The sequence below is a fragment of the Lonchura striata genome, chromosome 7 (assembly GCF_050655825.1).
Source record: "Lonchura striata isolate lonStrDom1 chromosome 7, ASM5065582v1, whole genome shotgun sequence".
Lineage (NCBI taxonomy): Eukaryota > Metazoa > Chordata > Aves > Passeriformes > Estrildidae > Lonchura > Lonchura striata.
Genome location: NC_140709.1, coordinates 13442380 through 13468878, shown reverse-complemented (window position 1 = coordinate 13468878; position 26499 = coordinate 13442380). Strand labels below are relative to the sequence as shown.

The following is a 26499-nucleotide window of genomic DNA, read 5'->3' as shown; positions in this document are numbered from 1 at the left end:
AATCGTTGGTTCCTGTTAAAATCAGCCACTCCAGAAAACCTGCTTGGTGTTTGCTTAGTGTTTATTTAGTCCATATATGTCCATAACCATCTTGCAGCAAGAGAATGAGGATCCAAAATGTTTCAAGTCTCAGAAAATCTGTAGTAATAACAGACTAAAACATAACATGTGATTTCATCCTGCACTGCCTGCTGGTGTTCTTACACTCCCTGAAGACAGACTTTACTCATTCTGGGCTCTTCTCTACATTGTCCTCATCAACAAGGCTGTTGACAGGCTGGCAGCAGTATGAGAGCACAGAGCTTCTTGTGCTGCAATCTGCTCCCAGCAGCAGAGAGGATACACAGCCACACTCAAGAAGAAACTCCTTCCTCCTAGTGACTTTGGGAAAAGTGAACACTTACTTAACAAAGATATTCTAAACCAAGAATAACTCTAGGAACTCAGTTGCCATGTGAGACAGGAACTTTGAGCCTTGCGCTTGCACCGATGAACAATGAATCTTTAACTCCTGGCAGAAGGGAAGAGGAGAACTCCTGGTCTGAACAGATGTGTCCCCTGGCCAGTCACAGCTTAGTGGCTTGAATGACCCTAAAGCCATGCCCACCTTCCTCTCAGACGTGCAACCCAAGGGATGAATGTGGATGACTGTTCTTCACTGTACTTCAGAGGTGGCTGCTCTGCCATGCAGCTTTATCCCTATCAAAAATCTCTGCTTCATGTGGGTAAGCAATCATTTGGCTTTTTACCTTGTGCATTTGATTACAAACACAACTGGTCAATGACCATCAGACATGAAGCAGTTCTCTGCAATGAGTTATTTTCTATCTCATAGGAAGACAAAGGAGAGGATGAAGAAAGGTGGGGGAAAAGAAAAATAAAAGAAAAGAGGGAAAAAAAAGAGAAAAATAATCCAGTAAAAATATAATTTAATAAAAAGGCACAATATCAGATCATATTCCCCAAAGCAATGACAGCAAAATATGAGGAAAGAGAGTCCTAAACTGCAAATGAAGAATTCTGCTCTCAGAATCTCAGAAGACACCTTGTCTCACACCCTATCATTGTTTCTCCCGTGGTATCTCAGCCTGTTAACTGCACATACACCTGATTCTGCTGATGCACCTTGGGCTGTTAACCAGTTATAGAATATGATCAGCATCTTCAATGCAGCTATAAATCTTATCCTATGAAAGAAATTGTACCAGCAATTTTCTTTTTTCTTCTGCTAAGCTTACGAGACTTTTCCCAAGTATAAAGATACACTTCTTGCCCCTTGCCACCTCCAGCATCAAAAGCAATTGGTTTGCCATTTGTCTGAGCATGTCCTCTGCTGCAGCTCTGCTTATCTGCTACAAATACACTGCTGGAGCCACTGCTGCAAAGGGATAGCGAGGGCTTACATGGAACTTTCCACAGAACTCATCATCAGTCCTTTTCTGAACAGGAAACGTTAATGTATGCTTTCAGATCATCATCTCCTTCCTATTTTAGTGACTATTTTGAGGATACCAGATGAGATATTTACAAGAATTTAAAAAAATGTAATCAATTTTCATTTAAATACATACTTTCTGAAGAAAGCAAGCATTTAGCAGACTATCTGTGAATTACAGCTTATATGATGGCCTCAGAGTCCTTTATTCATACGAACTTCAATATGCACGGGACAGGATCAGGTACACTCATAATATGAAATAGATTTTCTGTTCAAAACATGTTTTTCTTTTTCCAAAGAAACAATGTCAACTGGCAGCCAAATAGAGGGTGAAAAGAAAAATGGAAGAAAGGAAAAAAAAAAAAAAGACAAAAAATGAAAGCTCTTTTCTTTGACAGGGAGACTTGAGGAATAAATTAATAGTAAATTATTTCTAGCAGAAGCCATAAACAACAGCAAGTACCATTCAGCAGCAGCACACAAACTTAACCATCACAGGCTAAGTTACCCACTTTGGCATCCAATGCACACAGCAGGATTCCTCAGTATGTTTTGTTGCTGTTTCCTGGCAAAGTGTCACCTGGCAGGTGACCTACAAGAACTGATGCCTTCCATGTGCCCCCTACTAAACAATCACCATGAAAGCTGCACTGGCAAAAGTTAGCACAGGATGTGTTCCTGGGGACTCTCGAGCAGACAATACTGCATAAGAGATTCATACACCAAAAATGATATAACAGAGCCTTCTGCTACCACAGCACCATCACATTCATATAAAAAAGGCAGCAGAGAAGCCATATGTGGCTCTTAGAAATGGATTTGTATCAGCTGATGCTGTTTCTACTCTCAGCATCACATCCCTTCTTTCATATACATACAGACACATGCATGAAGATGGTGCACATTCAATATATTTGTTCTTCTAGTTCAGTTTCCTTCCTGGTTTGTTCAACAGCCTGTCTCTAGAAACATAAGCTTTGTAATTTTAAATTTTTTTCCCAGATTATTAATATTTCTTATGCTACAGCTGAACACAGTGATGAGTCTGTCTGCTATCAACTTTACAAAATGCAGTTATGTAGTTGTACACCAGCTCAGGATCTGCAGCAGATATTCTGTCAGTATACCACTAAAAATGACTTTTTATAAATGATCAAACATCTTTTGTACAGTGCTGGTGTGTCTGGGTTAGGAGTAGCCAAGTCAGTAAAACTATATAAGCACAACTTTTAGACAGGTATTGCTTTAGCATATGCAATTTGCCAGAGAGAAATGTGAATGGCACATTTCTATAAATGGAATTAATATTTCAACACCCTGTAAAAGTTTTATGAATCTCTTTATTTCTTTTCTGGCTCACTTTAATCTCATACCTTAATTCTGCACAAGCACTTTTATTTCCTGCAACTGCAGGGTACAGGACAAAGATGAAGACTTAGATGATAACACAAGGCAACTCAGCCTGCAAGTGATTCTGAAATCTTCCTTGTATCATAGAAAATACAACCACAGTCTGACATGAAAGTAGTGCTCATGGAGTACATCACATGGACTACCAATAAAAAAAGAAAAAAAACAGCCACAAAAGGTTAAATCTTCCCAAAGGTCAAGTTCTAGCTGTTAAACAACTGTTTGGACTATACTCTTCACTGCAGAGGTTTGGAAGAAGAAAGCTCTTGAAAACAGATTATCTGGCTGTTTTAGAATTATGTCACTAAAGGCAGTTGATTTTGAATTTCAGATTTCAGTTTACATGTTCACTAATACACCTGGAAAAGGTCTCTTGCCCTAATGACTGTGCATCAAGACCAGGCAGTTGTAGGTCAGTCCACAGTGCCTGTGCAGGTGGAGAAACAGCATCTGGAAGAAGCTGAATGGATGTCATAGACCTACACAGAGACCATAAAAATTTTCCTGTGAAACCATGTGAAGCAGTACTAAGATCCATGTGCAGTGACAAGGCCCCAGAGAGTCTTGGAGTTGTGTCTTTGTTTGGTGGCAATATGTGAATCAAAAAGTTTAATAAACTTTTCTTTCATTTAGCTTAGATAAATTTAGGTTGTCTCCCAAATAGTTTTCATGCTTATTCTGCTGCAGCCCATTATCTGTGCTTGGGAGGAACAGATAAGGACCTAAGCTAAATGGCAAGATGCACCAGTACAGTGGTGGCACATGATGGTCACTTGTGCCACACCATGCCAAATTCATCAGTAACATGCTGGTAATCCCCTGAACTCTCCACAATAAAATCTCCCCCATTTCCAGCAGCATCTCAAGTAAAAAAAATGAACACAAAGTCACCTGAGAAACAAATATTGGACTTGCATTTCCTCATGAGTGGACTTCCATTTTCTGCAATGGAGCAGCAGCAATTCTTTTGCCATACAACCACAGTCTGCCACAGTCTGCAGTACCGTAGGATTTGTCACTGAAACACCCCAAGCCAGCAACATTTGCAGGCTGCTCCAAAGCCCAAAACATTACACACCATACTTCAAAGACCATCTTGTGTTAAGAGTGGCCAAAGAAAGCTGTCGTGTAAAGGCAATTAAATCAGCAGACAGGTTCTCTGCACTCTGAAGCGATAAAGTCATCAGCCCCAAGTACAACCAGAGCTGCAGAATCCACAGAACTTTACAACTAGGTAACTTGCCTTAAACTCACAAATGAACTGTTTAGGCAAATACAGCCAATTAGCTTTGTGACCTCCAGTGGGCAGGAGGTTTTGCAGTATCTGACTGCCTGGCACTCCCAGAAGCAGCAAATTGCTCTGTGGTGGGCTCAGCCCTGAGGAGGCTTCACCAGCTGAGTGAGATGGGCAGCACATCCCTGGGCAGAAAGGCAAGAACAACTACTGGAAAAAATAAACAATGGCAATGTGTTTCATGTTACATAGAAGTTTTTTACTCATAAAGCTTTTACTGCACTCTTTACACAGCACCACCAGCACCAAATAAAAGCTCTTTGACAAAATGTGGGTTAAGATGCAGCCACTTACTGTAAGAGCAGCCGAAGACCTCAACTCTCAGCCCTATCTGCCCACCAGCATTCCACTTCAGGGGGATGAAGCGCAGGAATCGAGCTTTCACGGAGTGCAGCAGTTTGTGGTGAACCACACTGTCAGCATTGCTGTTCCCTGTGAAAACCTGGAAGGATAAAGAGCCTTGGTGAGACAGTAAGCAACAAGAGGTGAACACAGCACTCTGAACCAAGCTGTGAACTGTCATCCCTCATCACGATTCTTAGCCTCAAAAATTACATACATTTTTAAAAATGATTGTCAAGTTTTCTGCTAAGTGCTGCATCTCTTATGAAGGGACGCAAAGGAGACAGCAGCAGCTCAGCAGAGTGGGGGGATGCATACACAGAGTTACAACAGCAGGTTGTAGATGGGGATGATACTGAAGATGCTGCACAATTTCTCCCAACCCAGGCTATTCCCGTGCACTGTAATACTCCATCAACCTCTAAGTGTTGTCAGCAGAGTGAAGGACAGGGCTTGATTTAGCCTTTGCTGCACTCATGGAAGCACTAAATGATAGCCACAAGCCACTGAAATTCTTGAAAGTCTGGGAAGAAGAACAGGACAGTGTACTTCCAGATACCCAACAGAAAACTCAGGCAAGGAACAGGAAGAGATAAAAGCCTGAGTAAGTACACAGGAGAATCAGCGTTTTGACTGTGCTTGCGCCCAAGAGAGTTAAAGCATGCAAACATAATAATTTAATTTCTTTCCTTACCTATTTAATTAATTGCCAGCAACAGCAAGCCAAAATTAATGGCCCTAGTCAGAATTTTAACTCAACAAGAGTAAATTCTCCAATGGATGAAGAATGACTGGGGCATTTCAAAGAAAAACCTTCAGAAAAACTTCAAGGCTGTATTCCTGCCTGAAGCATTTTCAATTCATTTTTACACCCTTATCTGTAATATTGGCCCAGGAATATCACAGACTTCCTGCAATCCTCATAACATTTCAGTAATTCAGCTAGGATTGAAATTTGAAGCTAACAGTTTTGTAAAACATGAAAAGCAAAGAGAGAACACACAAAAACATAATCTCGCAGGACAGCCATATTTGTAAAAGAGGTCCTGCATTTTGTAAGCATAAAATTTCATCACAAAAAGTTGTACCAGTTTAAAATGCTTCTGCAGTTCAAAAAATGGCATCAATCTCATACACAATGTAATTCTGAGCAAAACTGGAATAGCCCATTAAAGCAGACTTGCAATTCATTTTGATGGTTGAAGGATGTGTTAAAGAGATTAGGGATTTATCTCCACTCAATTTTTTTCCTCAAATACAAGCATTCCAACATTTTTCCAAATGTTACAATAGATGGTGTAAACCCTCAGATTCAGTGTATTCTTGTTTTACTAAACTCAGCATTCAATTCTTTTATTGGAACCATATTAAATAAACAATATTCTGGAACATTTCTAAGGCACAATCATTTGAGACTATATTTTTTTAATTTCATTTCACCTTAAAAACTGTAACTTGGGGAAATTATCTTCTATATACAATAGGCCTTATTTTCCACCCAGTCATGAATGCAAAAGACCACATATATCTCCCTTCCTAAAACATTCTTTGCATTTCTCTGCTGTGATTGCCTGCCTCTGAAGATGAACAACATTACTGCAATGATCTCTCACAACCCTGCTACCTCCTTGAAAAGCCACCCTTCAAAACACGTGATCATGTGCTGGTTTTGGCTGAAGTGTAGTTACTTTTATTCACAGCAGTTTGTATGGGGCTGTGTTTTGGATTTGTGCTGGAAACAGCGTGGATAATACAGAGATAATTTAGTTATGGCCAAGCAGCGCTTGCACAGTCAATGACTCTTCTGCTCCTCACCCCACCAGTGAGGGGACTGGAGGGCATGGGAAGATGGGAGGGACCACCCCAGCTGGCCACTGGGATATCCCATCCCACTGACAGCATACAGCACAGCACACAGAGCTGGGGGAAGGACAGGGGGATGTTCAGAGTGATGCAATTTGTATTCCCACGTCATCATTACGTGTGAATGAGCCCAGCTGTCCTGGGAATGGCTGAACATCTCCAATGGGAAGTGGAGAATGAACTCCTTGTTTTGCTTGCAAAAGTGTGAGTGGCTTTTGCTTTACCCATTAAATTGTCTTTATTTCAACTCAGTTTTCTCATGTTTAATCTTACAATTCTCTCCCCCATCCCACAGAGGGAGAGTGAGCAGCTATGTGGGGCTCAGGTAATGGTTGGGGTTAATCCATCACAGATCTGTAAAATTATTTCTACTAGGAGCTTATCAGGCTGAAAAGGGTAAAAATTTGGTTATCCCAGTTGTCCTCAAAGCTTTGCTTTTCCTATACCTCTAGTTCTGAACTTTTTATGCACAAGATCTTGTTTTCTACAAGTGTGACAGCTAACTAACCTCTCATAAATTAAGCTATATATATATATATATATATATATATATATATATTTTAATGGAGATTCTTGTTGATGTTAATTCAAAGTTAACCAAATACAGCAGATATGTTTTGAGGAGTGGAACAAACAGTAGTTCTATGTCTTGATATTATACTGCTTTTCACATAGGAACCAATTTCAAATTCCAGCAGAGTCTTTCAGATTTTTTTCCTTATATTTCAAGTGAAAAATCTTGTCCTTCTCAGAAATGAAACTATCAGTAGAGAGTAAGCCTCACAGTCATAGCTGTGGCAGTCCTCACATTTTTAATAAGACACTTATGGATATATAAGATGCATAAAGAAGACTGTTGTTTTTTGTTTCTTTGCTCCAAAGGCTCATGCTCCTGGAGTCCTGTGATTATGTAAATGTCTCACCTTTAATGAGATAAAAAAGAAAGAAGAAAAACAACAAGGGAGGAACGAAGGTTTCTAGTCCTCCCAATTGTGAAGAAAAGCTTAAAACACAGTGACTAGAGAGACAGTAAAGGTGAAAAGAGACAAAAGAAAAAGTACACCTTAATACTGTGAAACAAGCTGAGGTGTCCAGCAGACTTTAGGGACTGTGCCATCAAGGAGGTTGTGGTTTTGCCAGGGAAAAGATTCACAGCTGTCCCACACCCCCTGCAAGCTGATCTCGCTGCCTACCGGCTGGCATCTCTGCTAGGATCTTCCCTCAACAGCTCAAGCAAGAGTCAGAATTATTCACATCCAGCCTCCAGATCAGTTACTTCATTCCAAACCTGATGGGCAACTACGTAAAAACAGCCTTCCCACACTGAAAGAGCCACACTGGTAAAAATACACTATTCAGAGGTCCAATACCACCCTTACAGCCTTACTTCTTTTCTCAATCTCCTCTAATAAGCAAAGAGCTAATGACCCTTTTGGGGAAAGGAAATCCACAGGCAATGCTGTACCCATTGATCTGTGCCTGCAAGATGGCTCTATGTGCTGCTGGCACTTGCTGCTACCGACAGGGCATCACTGTGTGTGTGCCTTCAGGATTGCTCTGATTTTCCCTTCCAACTCCCACTGCTATAGAGATCACCTTTTGATGCTTTATGGACCACCTGTGGGCTGTAGACCATTGATTGAATAATACCAATTGCCACAGATGGTCACTTGAAAACTTAAGATCCACAGCTGGCACAGAGAAAAATCCATCCATTAAAGGAGATGAAACTAGGATGCAGTACCAGATTTTGCAGCCCTGGAGGTTCAAATATTGATTAAGAGTAAACCTATTGGTGAGAATGGCAGAAGGCCTCTTGAGAAATGGCCTCTTTTACAACTTGTTGTTGATAAGGATTAATTCCCAGGACCAAAATTATGAACAAAGCAGAAAACAAAGCACTTGCATCTCCCATGCAACACAGTTGCTCTGGGAGGGAGCACAGCCCTTCAATCTGTGTCTTTTAACAAGCCCTGTAAACACAACAGACGGATGATTTACATGGGAAATACTGCCTCTGGCATTCTATGGGGCTTATAAATCAAAGAGCTCCATTAGTGCCAACTTTTGCCAGCAGCTTCTTGAAGGCAAAAGCTTTTCCCCAGTGCCAGCAGCAGCAAGGTTAACAGCTGGCCAGGGCTGCCCCCCGAACCAAGCTTGTCTCACAGTGCCTGGCTGCACGGTGCTCTGCTGTGACACACACCACGGCACCACAGTAATATTTTATGAGGCTTTTTTTATGAGGCAGCAAAGGCAGGTCCCACTGGCATGAAGAGGTGAGGGGAGAGCAGCTGCAGTGGTTTGGAGCAGGGTCCAGCCAGCTCAGCGCTGCCTCTTGGGCAGCACGCAGGGAAGAATGGCAATGAGACAGGCATACACAGTGCTCCTCCCCATGCTCAGCTCACCTAGTTCATGGATTGTAGTGAAAAGGACAAAATGGAATTCCTGCTTAAATGAAAACGAAAATTTTGAAAAGAAGCATAAACCTCAAAACTGCTGGTGTTGCCTGGAATTTGCATGGATGAGTCCCTCAGGAAAAAATGATCCAACTAAATAGGCTATTTTCACAGCTCTTCCATTCGGAGGGATCCCCAAAGCTTTTCAAGGGCAGTTCAGGAAATGTCACACAACTGCAGTGAAATATGACAGTAGTCTGATAACCCTGAAGATATATATTTGTTTCTTTACCTCATGCATTAATTCAGAGCTATGCCAGATCATGCCAGTGAGACTTGATGAGCTTTAGATCATCCTTTGGCCAAACTCTTAGACTGGTCTCCATCTCCCAACAGGCAAGTGAAAACTGGGTGCAAGTGTCTGCTCATGAAAGCCTAGTTAATTCAGAAGGTAAGACCAGATACAGGACTTTATCTCAGCCTCCCCCAGCATGAACTCTCTGCACATCAAATGGCAACTTATTTACAGACTTGCAGAAGGTGGTTCCTGTAATGGCTCTGCTGAATACATTCTGCTCTCCCACTTTGTTAGATTGGTAATGGGATGGGTTCAAAAGGAGTATGCAAGCAGCAACATCAGCACAATCCTCAGCCCTGTACGGTGAGCAGGCAGACCTGAGGTTAACTACCTGCTAGGGGAGGTATTTTAAGAATATGGAAAACTCTCATTTCTGCCAAAGTAACCCTGATGAGCTGAATTGAGGGGAAAGAAATAATCAGATTATAAATGTGCAGAGGGCATACAACATAGATGCTAGCAATTTACGACATTTCAACCTTCAGTAAAAGAAATACAAGCATGGAAAAGAGCACTCCACCTTCAAATCTCACCAGTGACATCAGAGTGTGCTGTCTGCAGTGCCTGAAGAACAAGGACAAGAGGTCACTTGATTCAAGCTATCCAGAGCTCAGTGAGGGAACCAAAAGGAGACAAAAAGCAGCTAAGACTGTCATAAATCCCAGAACTGCAGTACTTATGAGTAAAACAATGTCATTCTCCTCTTTAAACTTCCATAGCCAAATAAGAAAGATCACGAGGTAGGAGTGATACAGAACATACCTCCCAGGGAATGACTCCCAAGTACTTGAGAGTACATGCACTTTAAGGAAAGAATGAATTTTCAAAGAAGAAACAGCATGAAAATCGGAAAGAGAAAGGAGAAAGCATTGCCTAGCTTCTCACATTTCTCAGGCTGAAAAAAAACTCTGACTTTTACCTTCTCCAAAGGCAATGGCATTTCAGTTATGCTGAAGTTTGTCTTACCTGGACTGCAACTCAGTGGGGCTGTTGGGTGTGGGCAAATCCAGGTTTGGAGGAAGCCAATGACTAAAACCAAGCTATGGCAGGGGTCCTAGGTCTCTGCTTGTATATGTGGAAGAGACCAAGGGTTACCATGACAAGGCCACAATACTGCCATAAACACACCATATGGAAACACAGCACACTCTGTTTTTAATGGGATCCTACAGGGTTTCTTTTCACAGAAAAATTATACTGCATCAGTGTTTGCTAGCTGCCCATTAGGCCTGGACAGGCTTGTGGCTACAAATTTCTGCAACAATGAAAATTAAAAAATGCATGTAGTTTCTGCTGCAAAACAAAAGTAACTGTCAGTTCATACAATTGTAGAAACTCAGCCCTTTCACCTCAGCTCAGCCCTAAAACACAAAAAGATATAAAACTAAAATATAATTTAAAAGTCTAAATGTTTGAGATTTTTTCACATTTTACTATTTCTGCATCCTGTGAATGCCCATGGTGAAAAATACTGCTTTGCTTAGGTAATGGAAAAAGTCCTGCCTAACACATCAAGCCAGAACTGTTAATATCTTGTCACAAAGCAACACAGTGAAATTGCATTGCTGTCATCTCCATTGCCCTGTGCCCAGACTGGGAGCTGCTAAAAGCTCCTCCTTGTTTGGAGGGTGAGTTCAGTGCAGCTGCCCAGCTCAGGAGTTCACAGCAGGACCTGGCCCCTGGGAGTTGGTCTTTTCAGCATCTGGCCTTAAAACATTTTTTTTGCTGTTAGAGGGGGCAAGAGCATGGGCAGAAGGAAAGGATGACAAGGATGACTGCTCAGCTCCTTTAAGAGCTGAAGTTTAGAGCTCTGTTTTCAATACCACACAGCTACATTTGGTACATGGATGGCAAACCCAAGTACTTTGCTTTCCTACCTCTATTTTCTCAAAAGGCAAGTTAAATTTTCTTTCAGTATTCTTTCAAAACTTCTGTAGAAATGAAGTAAATTTACTTGGAGGAACTTGCTTGCTTAGGAGAGTAAATGGGAGATTTTTCCACCGATTTAAGCAGGTTTCAGCCTGAGCCTAAGAGAAAACAGCTGTCAGCCTGGTCCAGGGACCAAAAACTGGAGGGCAGGTTGTGTCCACTTAGCCCATCAATCACCTCTGAGCATCTCTTTCCGCTTCATGTCTCTTTCCTATAAAATGCACCATAGTCTTCATGACAAAAGGTAAACAGTTATTTCTGGTTAACAGCCTTCTGAGCTGATTTGCCTGTTTCCAGACGCATGCTTCAGCTTCCAGCTTCAATACAATGACTCAAGCCAGTCTAAACCCTACCCTACCTTCATATAAAGAAGCCTCCTTTCTGCTAATGTTTCTTCTTTCCCAACAGCAGCTACATTTTTCTTTGTGAAACACCCATCCTTGACAAGAACCTCAGAAATAATATCCCCTGGCACACTGTCAGACAATAACCTCAGAAACAATATCCCCTGGCACACTGTCAGAGCTGCTATTAGGGAGGAGCAGGGGGGGAAGAAGAGAAGAGGCACCTGTCAAAATTATCCTCCCATAACATATTATCTGAGGAAGTGACAGCTTTCCATCTCATCCCTCTACCCCCTAACAGAAAAAAAAAAAAAAAATTCATCTACAAAGAGGTAGTTAAACTTCCCTACTCAGCAAGGATTAAAATGTCTCCTGATCAAGCAGGAGTCCTACTGGGACTGCATTACACTTGTTACTGAGGGGCTGACTGCTGTGCTCCAGCAATGCAGCATCCACCTGGGCTCCTGAGCCTTATTTAGACACCTCTGAGCTACTGGCAGTTTCTGTACAATGAGGGGAGAGGAGATGCAGTAATGTATCAGGGTCCATACAAATTCATCACTTCCCTAAATGATCTGCTCGAGTGAGAAGGTTATTTGCTGCTAATCCACCCCATTACACTGTGTTCATACCTTTCTGTCTGGTTAGTTGCTTTCCAAATACAGGAACAAATGCTGTTAACAACATCATTAGCATCAGATAGATGACTGCCCAAAGTAAACTACATTTATATTAAGGATGCTGCTTATTATCCTTTTCCTTACAGTTGGTAGAACTAATCACAGCATTTTAAATAAAACCCATCATTTTTACATCATCAAAATCTTTTGCAAGCAAAAACATAAAAAAAACCCCTAGCCATTGAGGCAATCTATATAATATTCTTTTCTAAATTGGTCTGTATCAAAATTTAAAAAGGCATGTGAGTAATGATGGTGACAGAAAAATGAAGTTTCTTGGGTCCCTTATGGACAGTGAAACACTTCTATTTAGACCAAATAAAATGAAACAAAATATTGGAGAACTTTTTAACCTTTTGCACATTTTTTCCCCTGTTCTGATTCACCTCTAGAAAATTCTAATTTATTTTCTTGCTTTGTTCAGTGCCAACTTTCTATACTGAAATGGACAGTTTGATCTTTAAACAGTTCAAATTAGTGTCAATCTGTTTCCAGAGTCTGCCAAACTGTACCTTGGCAAAGTCTAAGATTCTGTATCTGCCAGAGACCTTTCCCAATAGGCAACGTGGATACAGTGATCTCTTTTAGAAAAAAGCAAATTTACAAATGGATAATACACGAGTTACACCACTTGACCTCGGGATGAGAAAATGGTCTCAGTGTTCTTCCATTTCCCATTACACATGTAGCCCAAATGCCTGATCCAATCTGTAGCTGGGCAGGTTGCCCTTCTTCTTCTTCCCAGCAATGAACCAAGTGCAATTTCCTTACCATGCTGAGACATCCTTTGCATACATATGTGAAACTGCATCTCACAAAACTGCATTACACTGATGGAGAATGGATCCCTATCTTTAGATTTTAGAATCGGCTTTGTCTTTGGAGCACCTGGAAGTGAAGCTGTTATCGCTGGTAATATCATCACTGCTACATAAATAAATAATAATAGAAGCAAGAAGCAAGCAGCAAAATTAAACCTGTAAATTACAAGTCTAAGCTATAAGTCGGCAGCTAATTCCTGCTTCTGTTCAGCCTCCTGCACTTTATCTTAAAGGCAATCCTACATAAAGATAGTATTTTAAACTAAATCACAAGAAGGATAAATATTTCCCTAGTACCTTGACTACATTAACCTTAGCCAACAGACTGAAACTGCTCTTCTGCTGCCAGCACTAATCATAGATTTCAGCTGTTCTGCATAAATCTCATGGAGACCTTCATGCTTTACATTAAATTAGTGGGATTAACAATGCAGTGAATGTGTTTATGTCTGGCAGCATTGGGGAGCTCTGGGAACCTTCCCTGTGTTTAGCTTCATCAAAGTACATTTAAATAGCTGGTGCTGTACACTCAGTATCTCGCTGGTTGTAATTTGCCAGACGGATCCAGCAAGATGACACCAGAGAGGTGTTAGTTATTGCATGCAGCAGTGACCTCAGATGAATACTGTGCTTCATTATCTTACATTATTTCGCTGTTATAAAGTTCCACAGCATTTGCATTTGGATCACTAAAGTAATATCCTGTGAAAGAAGAAATATAGGTAGGCTTGATTTTCTCCAGTTTTCTATAAAACACTGAAATGCAGGTGCCTACACACATATTTTTTGTTATACCCTCCTCCCCCATGCCCAGTAGTAATTTCCATAAGGAAGAAAAGACAGGTTATAGTAGCAGGCAACTCCCTTCTCAAGGGAACAGAGGTTCAATACACTGGACAGATCCTTCTCTTATGGAAGTCTGCACCCTTCCTGGGGCCTGGGTTAAGGACATCATCAGGAAAATTCCCAGCCTGGTACGTCCCTCAGATGTTACCCATTACTGCTCTTCCACGTGGGTGGCAGTGAAGCCACAACCCTACCCCTGAGAGCAGTGAAAGCGTGCTCATGTACATCAGCCATAGTCTTGGCCCAGTCAATTACAGAGACTTGTCTCTGCCACAGCAGGGCTAAATTTAATTGTCATATTTTCCTCCTACAAAACCGTCACTGTAATGCTTGCAGCATCCTACATTTGAGTCTTGTCATTGCACTTTCACATTGAGGTCCATCACTGAACCACATTAAATTAATCTTGAGGACACTAAAGCAACTTAAAGAAACCACTTCTCTTCCTCTTGCAATAAAGTAAGATGAGCTTTTGCAGCATCTTGGCAGGCAAATGTGCAATGTCTTCCAAATGCATGCCTGCCCATTAAGTTTCAACCACACATTTCATTATGCCAACCACACCAAACAACACTCAGCAGTAGGCTCTGAAGATCATGATGTTCTCTAAACTATAGCACAAAAAAAAAGTAACTTTCTGTTAGTTATCCAAGGAGGAGGCCTGAAATTGTGATTCTGAAGTGCAATTTTTTTGTCATACAAATAATACCTGTTGCTGTTGTTACGGTAGGACATACGGAGTCGTGATACACTTGGCAAGCCCAAGATCACATCAGACCATCAATAAAAACTGTTCTACTACTTTTATTGTAGAAATTAGGAGATTATGGGAACTTCTAAGTGAGTTTGAAATTTTAGTGCTTGTAAGGAACAGATCTTGAAATGAGCATTACCCCCATGTGGATGAACACAAGAGAAGGAAGGTGGAAATAGGTTCTTTCAACAAGAGGTGTAATAAATGTTGCTGTAAATGTGCAAACTGGGATACATCACAGTGGGCCATCCCTAGGACCTTCAATAACAGTTTCATTTTTGTCCTTTCCCCAAGGAGGATCATCCTAGAGAACCTGTTTCTCTCTAACAGCAAGGTATGTGATGCTGCTTTTTGTAAGCTGTCCTTTTTCCTTTCCATTCCATACAGTTTTTCCTTAAATTATAGCTAGGCAAACACTTAAAAACTAGAAACCTTAGAAGCCTCTCCAATGGTATCAATATTTCCCATTTAAGTATGGCAAAAGAGGTGGGGGTTGAGGAGGGGGGATGTATGGGAAGAGAGGAAGGAGTTGAGGAGAGAGGAAATCAATAGCTCCTTAACAAGCCCTTCTGCTGAGGTGTGAAATCTAGCACACAGGGCTCTTTTATTCTTTTTATCTCCTGATCATAGGTGAAAGAAAGGATCCATGAATAGGATCCATGAAAGAGCTCATCTTTAAAACTAGAAATAAGAACACCTAACATCTTTTGCAAATATTAAGATGAAGGCATTGTGCTTAAGGTGTTTTTCTTTTTATCTTGAAAGTAGTATGAGTACCTACACCTTGAAAAGTAACAAAGAAGGGAAGAAAGAAGCAAATGTTTTTAGACAATGCAACCTACAGAGAGGAAAATTAACCTATTACAGGATTTCCTTTCAAACCCTTTGCACACAGCGAGGCATGAATAATAAGCTGGGCTAGGATGTAGGTTCACAGTTCAGTCTTCAAAGATGAGCTTGTTCTCTGGCAAACAGAAGAGAACTGTGCAAATATACAGATTTAACTTCTAGTAAAGAAAGACACTGATAGACCCTCAAGTGCTTCTGTATCAATGCTACAGTCTTATGCCCATTGAACTCACAGCTCTGCAGTACATTCTGCAGTACAGCATTAATGAACACCTGAACCAGTACCCATGTGGAGAACACACGGCTTTGACAGCAGTTTCTTAAAACACCACTAAATCAACACATTATTAATAAAGGAAAATGTAGCACTTCTGCAGGCTCCCTGATCATTTATTATATGGTACCCTTGGAGAGTGTCAGATTAGCATTTTCAAGGAGTACAATTTCTCCCCATACTGGTGTTCATGGGACTTCCTGAGGAATGAATTGTGCTAAAGTCCATTGATTACTCTTGATTACAGGAGAGAAATGGACAAAAGGCACTCATTTTAACCAGCCTCAGGAAATTTAGGCTGAGCCTGTCAATACAGGTCTCTATGTTATGTCAAAGGCCCATGTGCTAACTCTGGAAGCACAACTAACCTGGGTTATGCCTTGTGTGTTCAAAAGACATCCCAGCAGACATAAGAGTGGAAAGCAGGCACATCAAGGAGGCAGTAAAAGGTACAGGGTTTGTAAGGATGCTGTGGGAAACACTGGTAAAAAGAGAAGTGCCACGTTTAAAAGAAAGGTTAAAAGCTAATAGGGTCAATGAGTTACTACTGACTACTCTAAAATCCATATGGATTGAAATTCTTCCACATTAGTGTGTTAGGTCTGGGTTACCAAAACATGACCACGTGATGTTATTTCACTCAGTGGTATATAAAGCATTAAGAAAAGATCCAAAACTACAAACAGAGAGAAGCCTGTTTCACCCTCAAATAGAGAGTGTAATTGTTCTATCATTTTTAACTCCAAATTTTAGAAAACAGAAATGCATAATTGCTGGAGTTGGCAGGCAAGGTACCCAGGACACAGACACAATGGGCTCTTTAAAATTAACCAGCACTCAGGATGAAAACACTGTTATTGAGGAGCTTCTCTGAAACACTGTCCACACAAAATTGTAATTCAACACACAAATACAGAACTACACACAAAACTAAAGCATTATTTTAAAGCAGAGATTAACCTCAAGAAACAAAAATATGAAACCTAGGATTTGCTAGTTAGAAATTAAAAGTAACAACAGGATAAATTATTTTGAGAACCATGTAAATATTTTAAAGTCATCATATTGGAGACTGAAAATAAGTCAAAACCACCTATGATGAAAACAAATTTCTTCAAAAGGAAAGAAGTAATAACCATCTGGTAAAATCAGAGACTGAGGAGCTATTTGAAGTAGGAAGACTTTCCTCTAAAGAAGTCACAATTAAAAAATAAAAATGGAAATTACGATCAGCTCTGTAACTACAGAATACCAGCATGACACAGAACTTTAAAATTTCTAAATACTTTGATAAAATGCATAAGAACCGGTAATAAATACCTTTCTGAACATGTGCTAAGAAAAAAAGAACACTGATAAAAATGCTGCAAGACAGCCTTGAAAAAGGCAAGGGCATTGCTGAGATAGTGAATTAAATCTTTTCATGAGAGCAGAATACAGGATACAACTTAGGGTATTTCCAACTCTAGGCTCTTTTTCAGTTATGGATGAGAAAATTATTTTAAATTGAAGTACATAATTAGCAAATAAAATAAACAGAGAAAATCCACTAAGATCAGTTAATATTCTTCCACAATTTAGAAATCCAATATAAAATTACTCAACTATTGGCTGTGATGGTTATCCTATCAAGAAAATGTACTTCATTAACAGAGAAACAGAAGGTGACAAATGCAAGAACATGTTTTAAGAAGCTTTAAGACAGACCGTGGTACCTACTTACAAATAAATCTACAAATTAGAAGAAATTATTTTAAAAATCAGAATAAACAAACAAGCAGATCATTATATAATTACTAAAAGACATCTTGTTTTTTAAGAGGAAATACAGATTATTGCCCTTCAAAGGAATCAGTTTATGGATTGATAATGATGCTATAATTGATACCATGCACTTGCACGTCCATCAACATTTGCTGAAAGGCACTGAAAGAAGAAAACCAACCAAACCAAGCTCATATATGACAAATAAAATGTGCAATTTTGGGGATCTATTCTGATCTCTCCTATTTCTGGTTTCCTAAATGTTATATTGAAGAAAACACAGAGTACAGAGAACTAGCACAGCTCCGTAATAACACAAAAGTTGTCGGCTTGTGAAAATAAAGACTGAAAAGCTGCACAAGGATCTGACTGATATGGAATGACCAGGCAGTAAAATGGAAAATAAAGAGGATCAGAAAATGTAAAGCACCACACCACACAGACAAAATCATCCTCACCACATAACCCATCTGAAATAGCTTGAAAATATTCTACTGTCATTCAGGAATCCTCAAGCCTTGTAAACTGCTGATGCAAACATCAGTTCTGGATTTAAAAATGGCTAAAAACCCAAAGAAGGTTTTAGGAATTGCAAGAAAGAGAACCAGCCATCCAGAAAGCACTGAAATTGCTTTCTATATTAACAGTTATGTGACCCCAACTTAAAAACTGTGACGCTTTTGTCTCTCCATTTCACAAATATATAGTTGAATTGGAAAAAAAATATAGAGAACAGCCATAAAGTAGGCCAATGATATAAAATATCTTCAGAATGTTGAAAGATTAAGCAGAGTGGGATTTTTTAGCCTGAAAAAATTTATGTCAGAAGTAGAACACAACATGGAGCTATAACATAATGAATAACAGACATAGCAGGAGAGAGGGGAATTATTATTCATGTTTACTAGAACATGAAAGCCAAACTCCCAACATAATTTTCAGAAAACATGTGGACCCAGTAGCTTCTGTTTTACTAGGGATTTCTAGATGTGTTTTCTTGTCAGATTTCTACATCTGTCTATATGAATTGTCAGATCTATTGCTATATTTTTCTGATCTCTTCACCAACCCTCTAAAGAAAAAACAAAACCTCAGAAACCACAAAGCTAATCAAACATATAAGCTGTTAGATAAAGGGGTATATTGAGATTCATAATTATCCAGTGTCTCAAAGCTGACAGAAGAGTTGAAAAACATCAGTTTCTTTTCCCCCAGTGAAACATATTAAGAATTTTTTTTATTTTAAGTCTGTGACATTCCATAGGAAACTGTGAATTAATGGGAAAAAAAACTGCAAAAAATGAACTAATTTTATTTGTGAACTATTTATTTATTGGCTTATTTTCCAATAACTATACTGAACAAGAGAACTCTGAAAAACAATAAATGTCTAATTTAATTTCAAAGTTTGTCTTTGAAAAATGTCACCAAAAACGATCCTTTCCTTGTGCAAAAAACCCAGTACTGACACAGGTAGTTTTTCAAAGATAAAATTTATCCTTAATTTGATTGGTCAGAACCAGGGATCAGAACTGCAAAGGTATCTGGAGATCAAACACAGTGCTGGTATCGTGGTGCATCAGTTTCCTTCCTTGCCACCAGCCTTACAACTTTATCTCACTTAGGAAGATTCAGTATCTGAATGGACATCTACACTACTGAAAAAAATATATAGTTAGTGCTCATTTTAATGACATCTTAAATTCTCTGAAATGTTTATTACTTTAAACAGACATTTCTGCCTCAAATTCATCGACAATTAAAGAATTGAAGATTATTATTTGAGAATTTTCAGACAGCTTTTACAAAAAAAAAAAAAAAAAAAAAAACAAAACAAAACCCTCCTTTGGGCTGGAAGTATCCTGCAGGTGTCCCTACTGGGGGTGAGGGCATGTGGGGTTCCCCAAAAAGCTGCCAATTTGCCCAGTTGGCCCAGTTTTCCAGCAGCATTTTAGACCTTTATGCCAGCCAATGTGCACAAAGTCAATTGTGAACATCTTAGCTCCCCCATTTCTGGACTACTTTAATTATGCTGCAATACCCACCCCATGTTCTTATGTTGGGACAAACCAAAACATTGCCCATCAGAGAGGGCAGACAGGGAGAGGGGGTGTGTGGGGTGGAAAGGATGCACAAAGATTCATCCATCATCACCGTAACATTTTGACTAAATGATGCTAAAAAAGCAGCACCCTCTTTAATACATCTAATTTTATGCCATTGTTCTGCCATGGCTTAGATAAGTTCAGCTGCACCACAGCAAGGATGATCACTTATTCATCCTCCAAGTCTCCAAGATGTAGAGCTTTATCTCAGCCACCAGGAAGCACCTCTCTTGGCAGCTCTTGGGGATTTGCTGACTTTCTCCAAGGTTCTCAATCCAAATGCTATTTCCAGTTCCAAATCCAAACAGCTGGAGAGGGACAAACTGGGGAACATTCCAGCTTCCAGGTCTTACAGCTACACTACCAGCCTCCTCTACCCAGTGGAGAGCAGCTGGCAGAAATCAGGAGGGCCAGGACACACTCCTAATGCTCATGGATATATTAATGGAGCTGCCATTATCTACAAGGAAAACAGAACTGAACATTTGAAGCAGATGAACTCTCTTTCATTTTGTACCATAAAGGTCAATAGAAAAGACATGGTGTATGTCTAAGGGTGCATTGCATTCACCCTAACTGCTAATTTTCATCACAGTTGGGTCAAAAATCACAAACTCTGTCCCTCCTTAGCGCAACAACCCAAGGCACAACCAGATTACCCCAAATACAAACTACTTCAAGCACCTTCATGTGCTGCATAGAGCAAGTTCCATGCCTGGTGCTTAGGACAATGAGTGAGTTGATCGGTGCCTCATTCTAGAAGAGGGAAATAATGACACAGGGCCAGGAAAACCCATCTGTGAACACTGACAATTAAAGAAAATTAAACTGAAGTGGACTTGAAAGATTTTGGTCCCATTGGCTAACAAATGTTACAAACCAACCTAACCTGTACTGATGATTCCATTAACTATGTATTATTTATTAAGTAAGTTCTCTTTCAGTGAGATTGGTTAAGCCATTCCCAGCCTGAACTACCATAAAACTGAGAGATTATCCCCTTAGACAAATAGAAAAGACTTGGCCAGCTGAGTTGGAGGTCTCTTTAAAGGAGAGACAGTACCATATGATAGCTTTGCTCTGTCATGATTTGTTACAAAATCATAACCTCAAATCAAGGCTCTACCAGGAACTTCACAAACCATCTTTATTTATCTCTTGCACAATGAACCATTCATAACTGGATTGAACAGGGGTTGAGCAATCAATCTTGTTAATTGCCTTCAATCAGTTAAAGCAGATTTCTATTATTTTAAGCAGGAATGCTTGGTTTTGTTTTTTGGGTTTTTTTAACTCAGAAGTAAAATGTTTTATTTATGTAAAACACCCTAAGAAACTCAATCTTCTGTTGAATAAATCCTGCATTTGTAAACAGAAAAATAAAATTTATGCCCATATAATGCAACAGGATTTTGAGGTGAATTAATTGAAGAAAAAAGACAATGAGAATGTTTAAAACTGGGACTCGGTTTTTTAACTCATATGATTTCATATGTCTAGATGTGACTTTTTATGACACTGTCTTCATTTCTGCAGCTCTGACTAACACACACTCATCCTGCAGACCTGTAAGCAAAGGGTTCTCCATGTTGACCCAAGAAACTGGAAAGGGCTGTAACATGACCTGCGTTTATTTGTTATGCTGATGCTACAGTGGCTCTCAAATAGCCACTTGGACTCCTGCAAAAGACTAACTGCAATATAAACAAATCCAGATGGCTTTGTTTTGACATATGTAAAATCTTGAATCTGCCATTGGACTGATGTGGAAAATCTCTAGCTTTCCACCATCCAATTAAATAAAAATGGCCTATTTTTACTGCTCAGGCAGATGAGCACACAGCTCTCACCAGGGTAATATCCAGGGCATTTTAAACTCTCTCCAAAGATCTGGAAATCCTAAATGTGCACATTTTTGTATCCCCATTCTGGGAATGCACATAAGCCCTAAATGTTGAAAGACCCATAGCAATTAGGTTAATTGACATTACATCCTATTGCTCCTTCCTTCTAATCTGGCAGAAAAATCATCTAGCCCCAAAAGGAGTTAATAATACAACATTACAAAGTGCTTTGTGTCTGTAATATATTTCCTCAATGCATCATGGGAAGATTGTGCTTAATTGGATTATGTAAGTGGAAAGGTTCTGTGATTTTTTTTTTATTTTTAGCCTTCCAAGGTTTTTCCTGGTTTTTTTTGTGCTTTTTGTTTTAAATATTAAATGCAAGAAATACACTAGAACAAGAAAAAAATGAAATAGGTAAACAATAATGTGATCGTATCTTGTTTCTTGAATGCATTACTAACTGTCCCACTATGAACTCATCAAAACATAATTAATCTCAACTTGGAAATATGAGCTTTTTTTCCCCTTTTATGGGGGAGAGTAGGCATGTGTGGGAAGTGGTGTATAGCTGTCATCAAAGCTCCTCAACTCCTAGCTGTGAAAACTTTACCTAAACTACATTGAGGAGCTGAAAACCTTTGCTGAGTCTGCCCTACTGGCTATGTGCAATAGTAGTTTAGGTCACTACAAATTCTGACCATCAGACTCTCCCTCTGATGACTGGCATTACCCAGGGCTAGATAAGCCATTTCAGATGTGCCTGCAGCAACCACTGCCAAGGCTTGTGATGCATCTACTGCACCACTGACTTGTCTCAGTCATGTTAACCCAACATCCTCCACCAGCCCTGCTCTGCCAGTCCTTGGCTTTCTGCCTGTTTGCCACAGGAGGCTTTTGCAACTACTTCCAATCCAAATCTTAGATTTGCAGGGCAAGATGGCTTGAGAAGGTGTGAAGGACACTGTTCAGCAACAAGCAGTGGTTAACACACTGCTGGGCATGCACAAAGCCAGCTCACCTCTCAAGGTTTATGCTGATCTGGACAACAGTTCTCACAAACCCATGCTACAGCTGCTGAAATATGTACCGTCTTCTGAGAACATGATTAAGGAATGTCACTAAAACGATTCTCAGCAACACAATCTTTCATCACTGAAGTTCTGCTCATTTCACTGGGACATTCTTTAATCTACACTTGAATTTTGGTTTCATAGAATGATAGAATGGTCTGAGTTAGGATGGATAATCCATTACAAAGATTATCTAGTTCCAAACCCACAGCCATGGGCAGGAACAACTTCCACTAAACCACGTTACTCAGAGCCCCATCCATCCTGGTCTTGGCTTGGCATTGCTGCAAACAAAAGACAATGGATATTGCTGTAATCACAACTGCTGTGTTCATATGCAGAATGAAAACTGGTGTCACTTGCATCTAAACCCTTGCGCATTCCACTTCGCGATTCAGAATTGCATTTCTTCAGTCACAATCATTATGTTTCGGGTGGATGTGGTTGTTAAAGTAATATGCAATTTAAGAAATGATACCGTAGCAAAGCAGTTCCTACTAAAACAATTCACACTGCAGATAACAAAGATGTTCTTGCAGTCTATTTTTAGAAAAGAAGCAATACTGCTGAAACTGCCTTTAGTGATGAAAAGTTGTATTAAAAGGCACTCAGGTAGGTCGAAGGGATGGACAGCAAACATTTTTAAAAAATGGAACAGCTTAAATTCTTCAATGTGCAGAAATGCAGACATATAGTAAGAGTTTTTTCCACAACTCTTTTACCCTCCATTGTCCCTTGAAATAGTGTACAAGAAAATTCATCTAATTTATTGCAGTAATATGACATCTTACAGCACCTAAAATTCTTTCAGGCTAGAGCCTGGCACCAAAATGAATGAGCAGCATGCTCATTCCACCTATCCCACAAACTTTCTGCTTCCTGGCATCTATGATTTTACAATTTCTTGTGCTTCAGTGCTCGTGTATCTTACAGTTACTCTGTTTTGTCCTTAACAACTTGCCAAGTCTGCATAATACTCAGCAATGAATATGAAAATATGAATTAGATTTACCATTATTAGAGACAGTCAGGAAATCATATTTCCTCTCAGAAGTGATCTCCACTAACAGCCTAGCCTGTTCTGTAGACATCCTGAGGTACCCACAGAAATTATATTCCTTCTATGCCATTGAACTGCTTCTCACTCTGACACTGCAATCACTCAGCTCCAGCTCATCCCGGGCTGCACGGCAGGAGGGCTAATTCAGCATTCCTGTGTAGTGTGCTTCCAAATGAACGCCACAAAGCAACACGCTTAGCTGCTGCTTCCCCAGCCCGTTTCAAGTCGCTGTGATCCCACTAAGGTGAGGAAAAGCACATGAACCCCCAGTGTTGACTGAAAAAAAAAAACAAAAAACCCTGTCTTTCTCACAAAAGCATCATGTTTTTCTCCTGTCAAATAACATAGTTTTCTCTTTTTTCTTAAAGAAAAAAAATTCAGCATTCTTTTCAGTGACACTGAGAAAAAGCACTTTGTAGTAGATTCTGTTAACTTTGGCATTTGTCAGTTAAGATGCATTATACAACCAGACAGAACTATTTCAGAATTAGTCATTAAAGCTAATTAGCAGTTTAAATATTAGGAAGAAAATTCACCAGTCTGTAGTTTAACATACTTGGGCTGCTCTCAGGGTGGCCCCAGTCTCCCTGGTGATATCTGAAGTGTATCGACCAAGCTCACTGTTTAAGTGGATATCTTGGCCTTGTCTCAAGATGCTACACTGACTGCTCACCGATATTTCCCCTGGTTCTACATCCCACTCCCATGCCAACAGAAATGAACTGCATAAACCAAGAGGCATTTCTAACATTCTCCAGATCCAACTCCCTGGACTGAACAATAACAGGACACCAGGACTCACAAAGCCATTTATTTTTTTGCCACTTAATCCAGACAGTCCCTGGGCCCTGACTTCTCATCTGTCAAATAGGGGTAAATAATATCTTGTCAGTCTTTTTCACCTACTTACAGCTTCTCTTCAGGACAAATCATCTCATTTGATGGATGTTCCTGGTGCATGGCAGCACACAGTTCTCATCTTAGCTGAGAACTTGTTCTACACTTTTTAAAAAAATCCTATAAAGTAATAGCAATGTAGAAATATATTATCTTTCTCTCTTGCTAGAGAACCATTATCCAGAGTCCACCAAGCTATTACCACTAACTGCAGGTGTCAAGAAACTTGACATCACTTGAAAGAGCTAAAAACTGAAAGGAAGTTCTATAATTCAATTTTAAAATGGTTTTCAAGGTATACAGAAACTGCAATGGCTAAACAGTAGATGACAAAAATGGATAGAAGAGTTGTGAAGTTACTAACTTGTAGAATATAAATAGCTTGTGAAAGGAAATGAATGTATTTTGATAAAGGAAAGAGAAGAATGAAGGCAGGCAGAAGAGAGAGTGAGGAAGAGTGTGAGGAAGAGTGTGCTGCTTCTAAGAACCCACTTGTATGTTGCATAATATTTTTATGGAGGCCATTTTAGGGGGATCCTTTCACCTATAAATTAAACAAATACACAGTGATAGATCCCAGTATCCTGTCACATTTACAATTAGAAAACAAACCAATTCAGAGTTCAGCAGATCACCTAAAAGGTACAGAATCTTTACTTACTTGAAAAGAGAGACATAAGCAATTTTTCCATAGGGTTAAATAAAATGAATATACTGGTTTCAAAGGATATATGCTTGTTTAAACCTGGGGTAACTTTTACCTCTTTGACATGCCGCCTCCCTAGCTAGAAATTAAAATTACTGACACACACTGGAGTGTAACATTTTAGGGGATCTACATTAAATTATTCTGTTATTATTCTTCCTTGTAGCTGCTCCTTTGATTGAAGCAGAATTAACAACAATTTGCATATCAAATTCTTTATCACAGACGCAACATTTCCTTCCCTAGCAAAGAGAATTTATGTTTGTAAGGAGGCATCCTGGGGAGGATAAGGGCACCTCCAGGATTACATTCCCCCTGGGATCTGTCCTCTTAGACCTTGCCCATTATTCACATAGTTTGTCCAACCCAAAAGATTGCAAAGTTCATGGAGCTGACCAGGAGAAACAATATCAATTTTACTGTGGCTGATCATATTTCAAAATTATCACCTTGCTTCAGTGGTCTTTCTGAGAAAAACTTAGATCTAGTTCTTCAGGGCCTTTTACCAGTGATCAGACAAGGAAAAACTAGGTGATTCTGCCTGCTGCAGACATTCAATAGCAGCAAATAGGGACCTTTCCTCCTAATTCTGAGCCAAGCAAGACTCAATAAAATCACGCAATCGGGTTTGCTTATTCCATTCTTGGTTTCTTTAAGATACCGGCATGCTTGCACACTTACACTAACACATCCATTCATCCACTATCCTGTGTCAAAAAAATTAAGGCTGCCAGGCAGGTGTTAAAAAGCTGGAAAGCATCAGCATTCATTTCTGCAGGTTCTACCATGAACTCCTCCCCTGCTGTTATATGGTCATTTATTATTTCTGCAGGACCCAGGCTTCAGCCAGCAGTAGAGAATGGTTCTGGAAATCTCCACTGTCAAATGTAGTTCCTCAATAAAGCAGGTATTCCCACAAATATCTTCATCCTTGCACAAATTTGGGGGGGTGGGGGGTGTCACAGTAAATGAGGAAGAGAAAAGTAAGCCAGAAAAAAGTAAGTTTCATTGATGAGGCATATGAGAATACACTTTAAGCCCACCTGCACTTCAGAGATGGAACTACCAATTATAAGATATCAGCTTTATGGAGACAAACTGAAAAGATAATGAAGAGAGTTTTTCTATAATATTGTTTACACTTCATCAAAAAATGCTGATTCATAGGAAGAGTTCCTATAGTCTATGTAGTCTATGACAGCAAGGCAGAGTAATTGATTTCAAGGCTTTCAACCACAATTTGGAAATTTTAGGCTCAAATCCTTATTGACCCTTATGCACACTTGGAGTGTGGGCATTTAAATAGAAATCTGTAAACTTGTTTTGAACTATGCCTTAAGGGATAAAGCTCTGGCTCACTTCATTTAGTGCTGGTACCTCTCTCCACTTGCTTAAAAACACTAATCCTCTTATCAAGAGATTGATCAGGAAGTGAGAGAGTGATCTCAGTGA

At 39.7% G+C, this 26499-nt stretch overlaps 1 protein-coding gene across 1 annotated transcript in view; it reads right to left on the bottom strand.

Annotated features, from left to right (window-relative positions):
* Positions 1-26499, bottom strand: part of CNTNAP5 (contactin associated protein family member 5) — a 265702-nt gene that overhangs the window by 141197 nt on the left and 98006 nt on the right. Inside the window, exon 4 of the mRNA XM_021526152.4 lies at positions 4437-4584. Coding sequence (XP_021381827.3) covers positions 4437-4584 — 148 coding nt within the window. The remainder of the gene's footprint in view (positions 1-4436; positions 4585-26499) is intronic.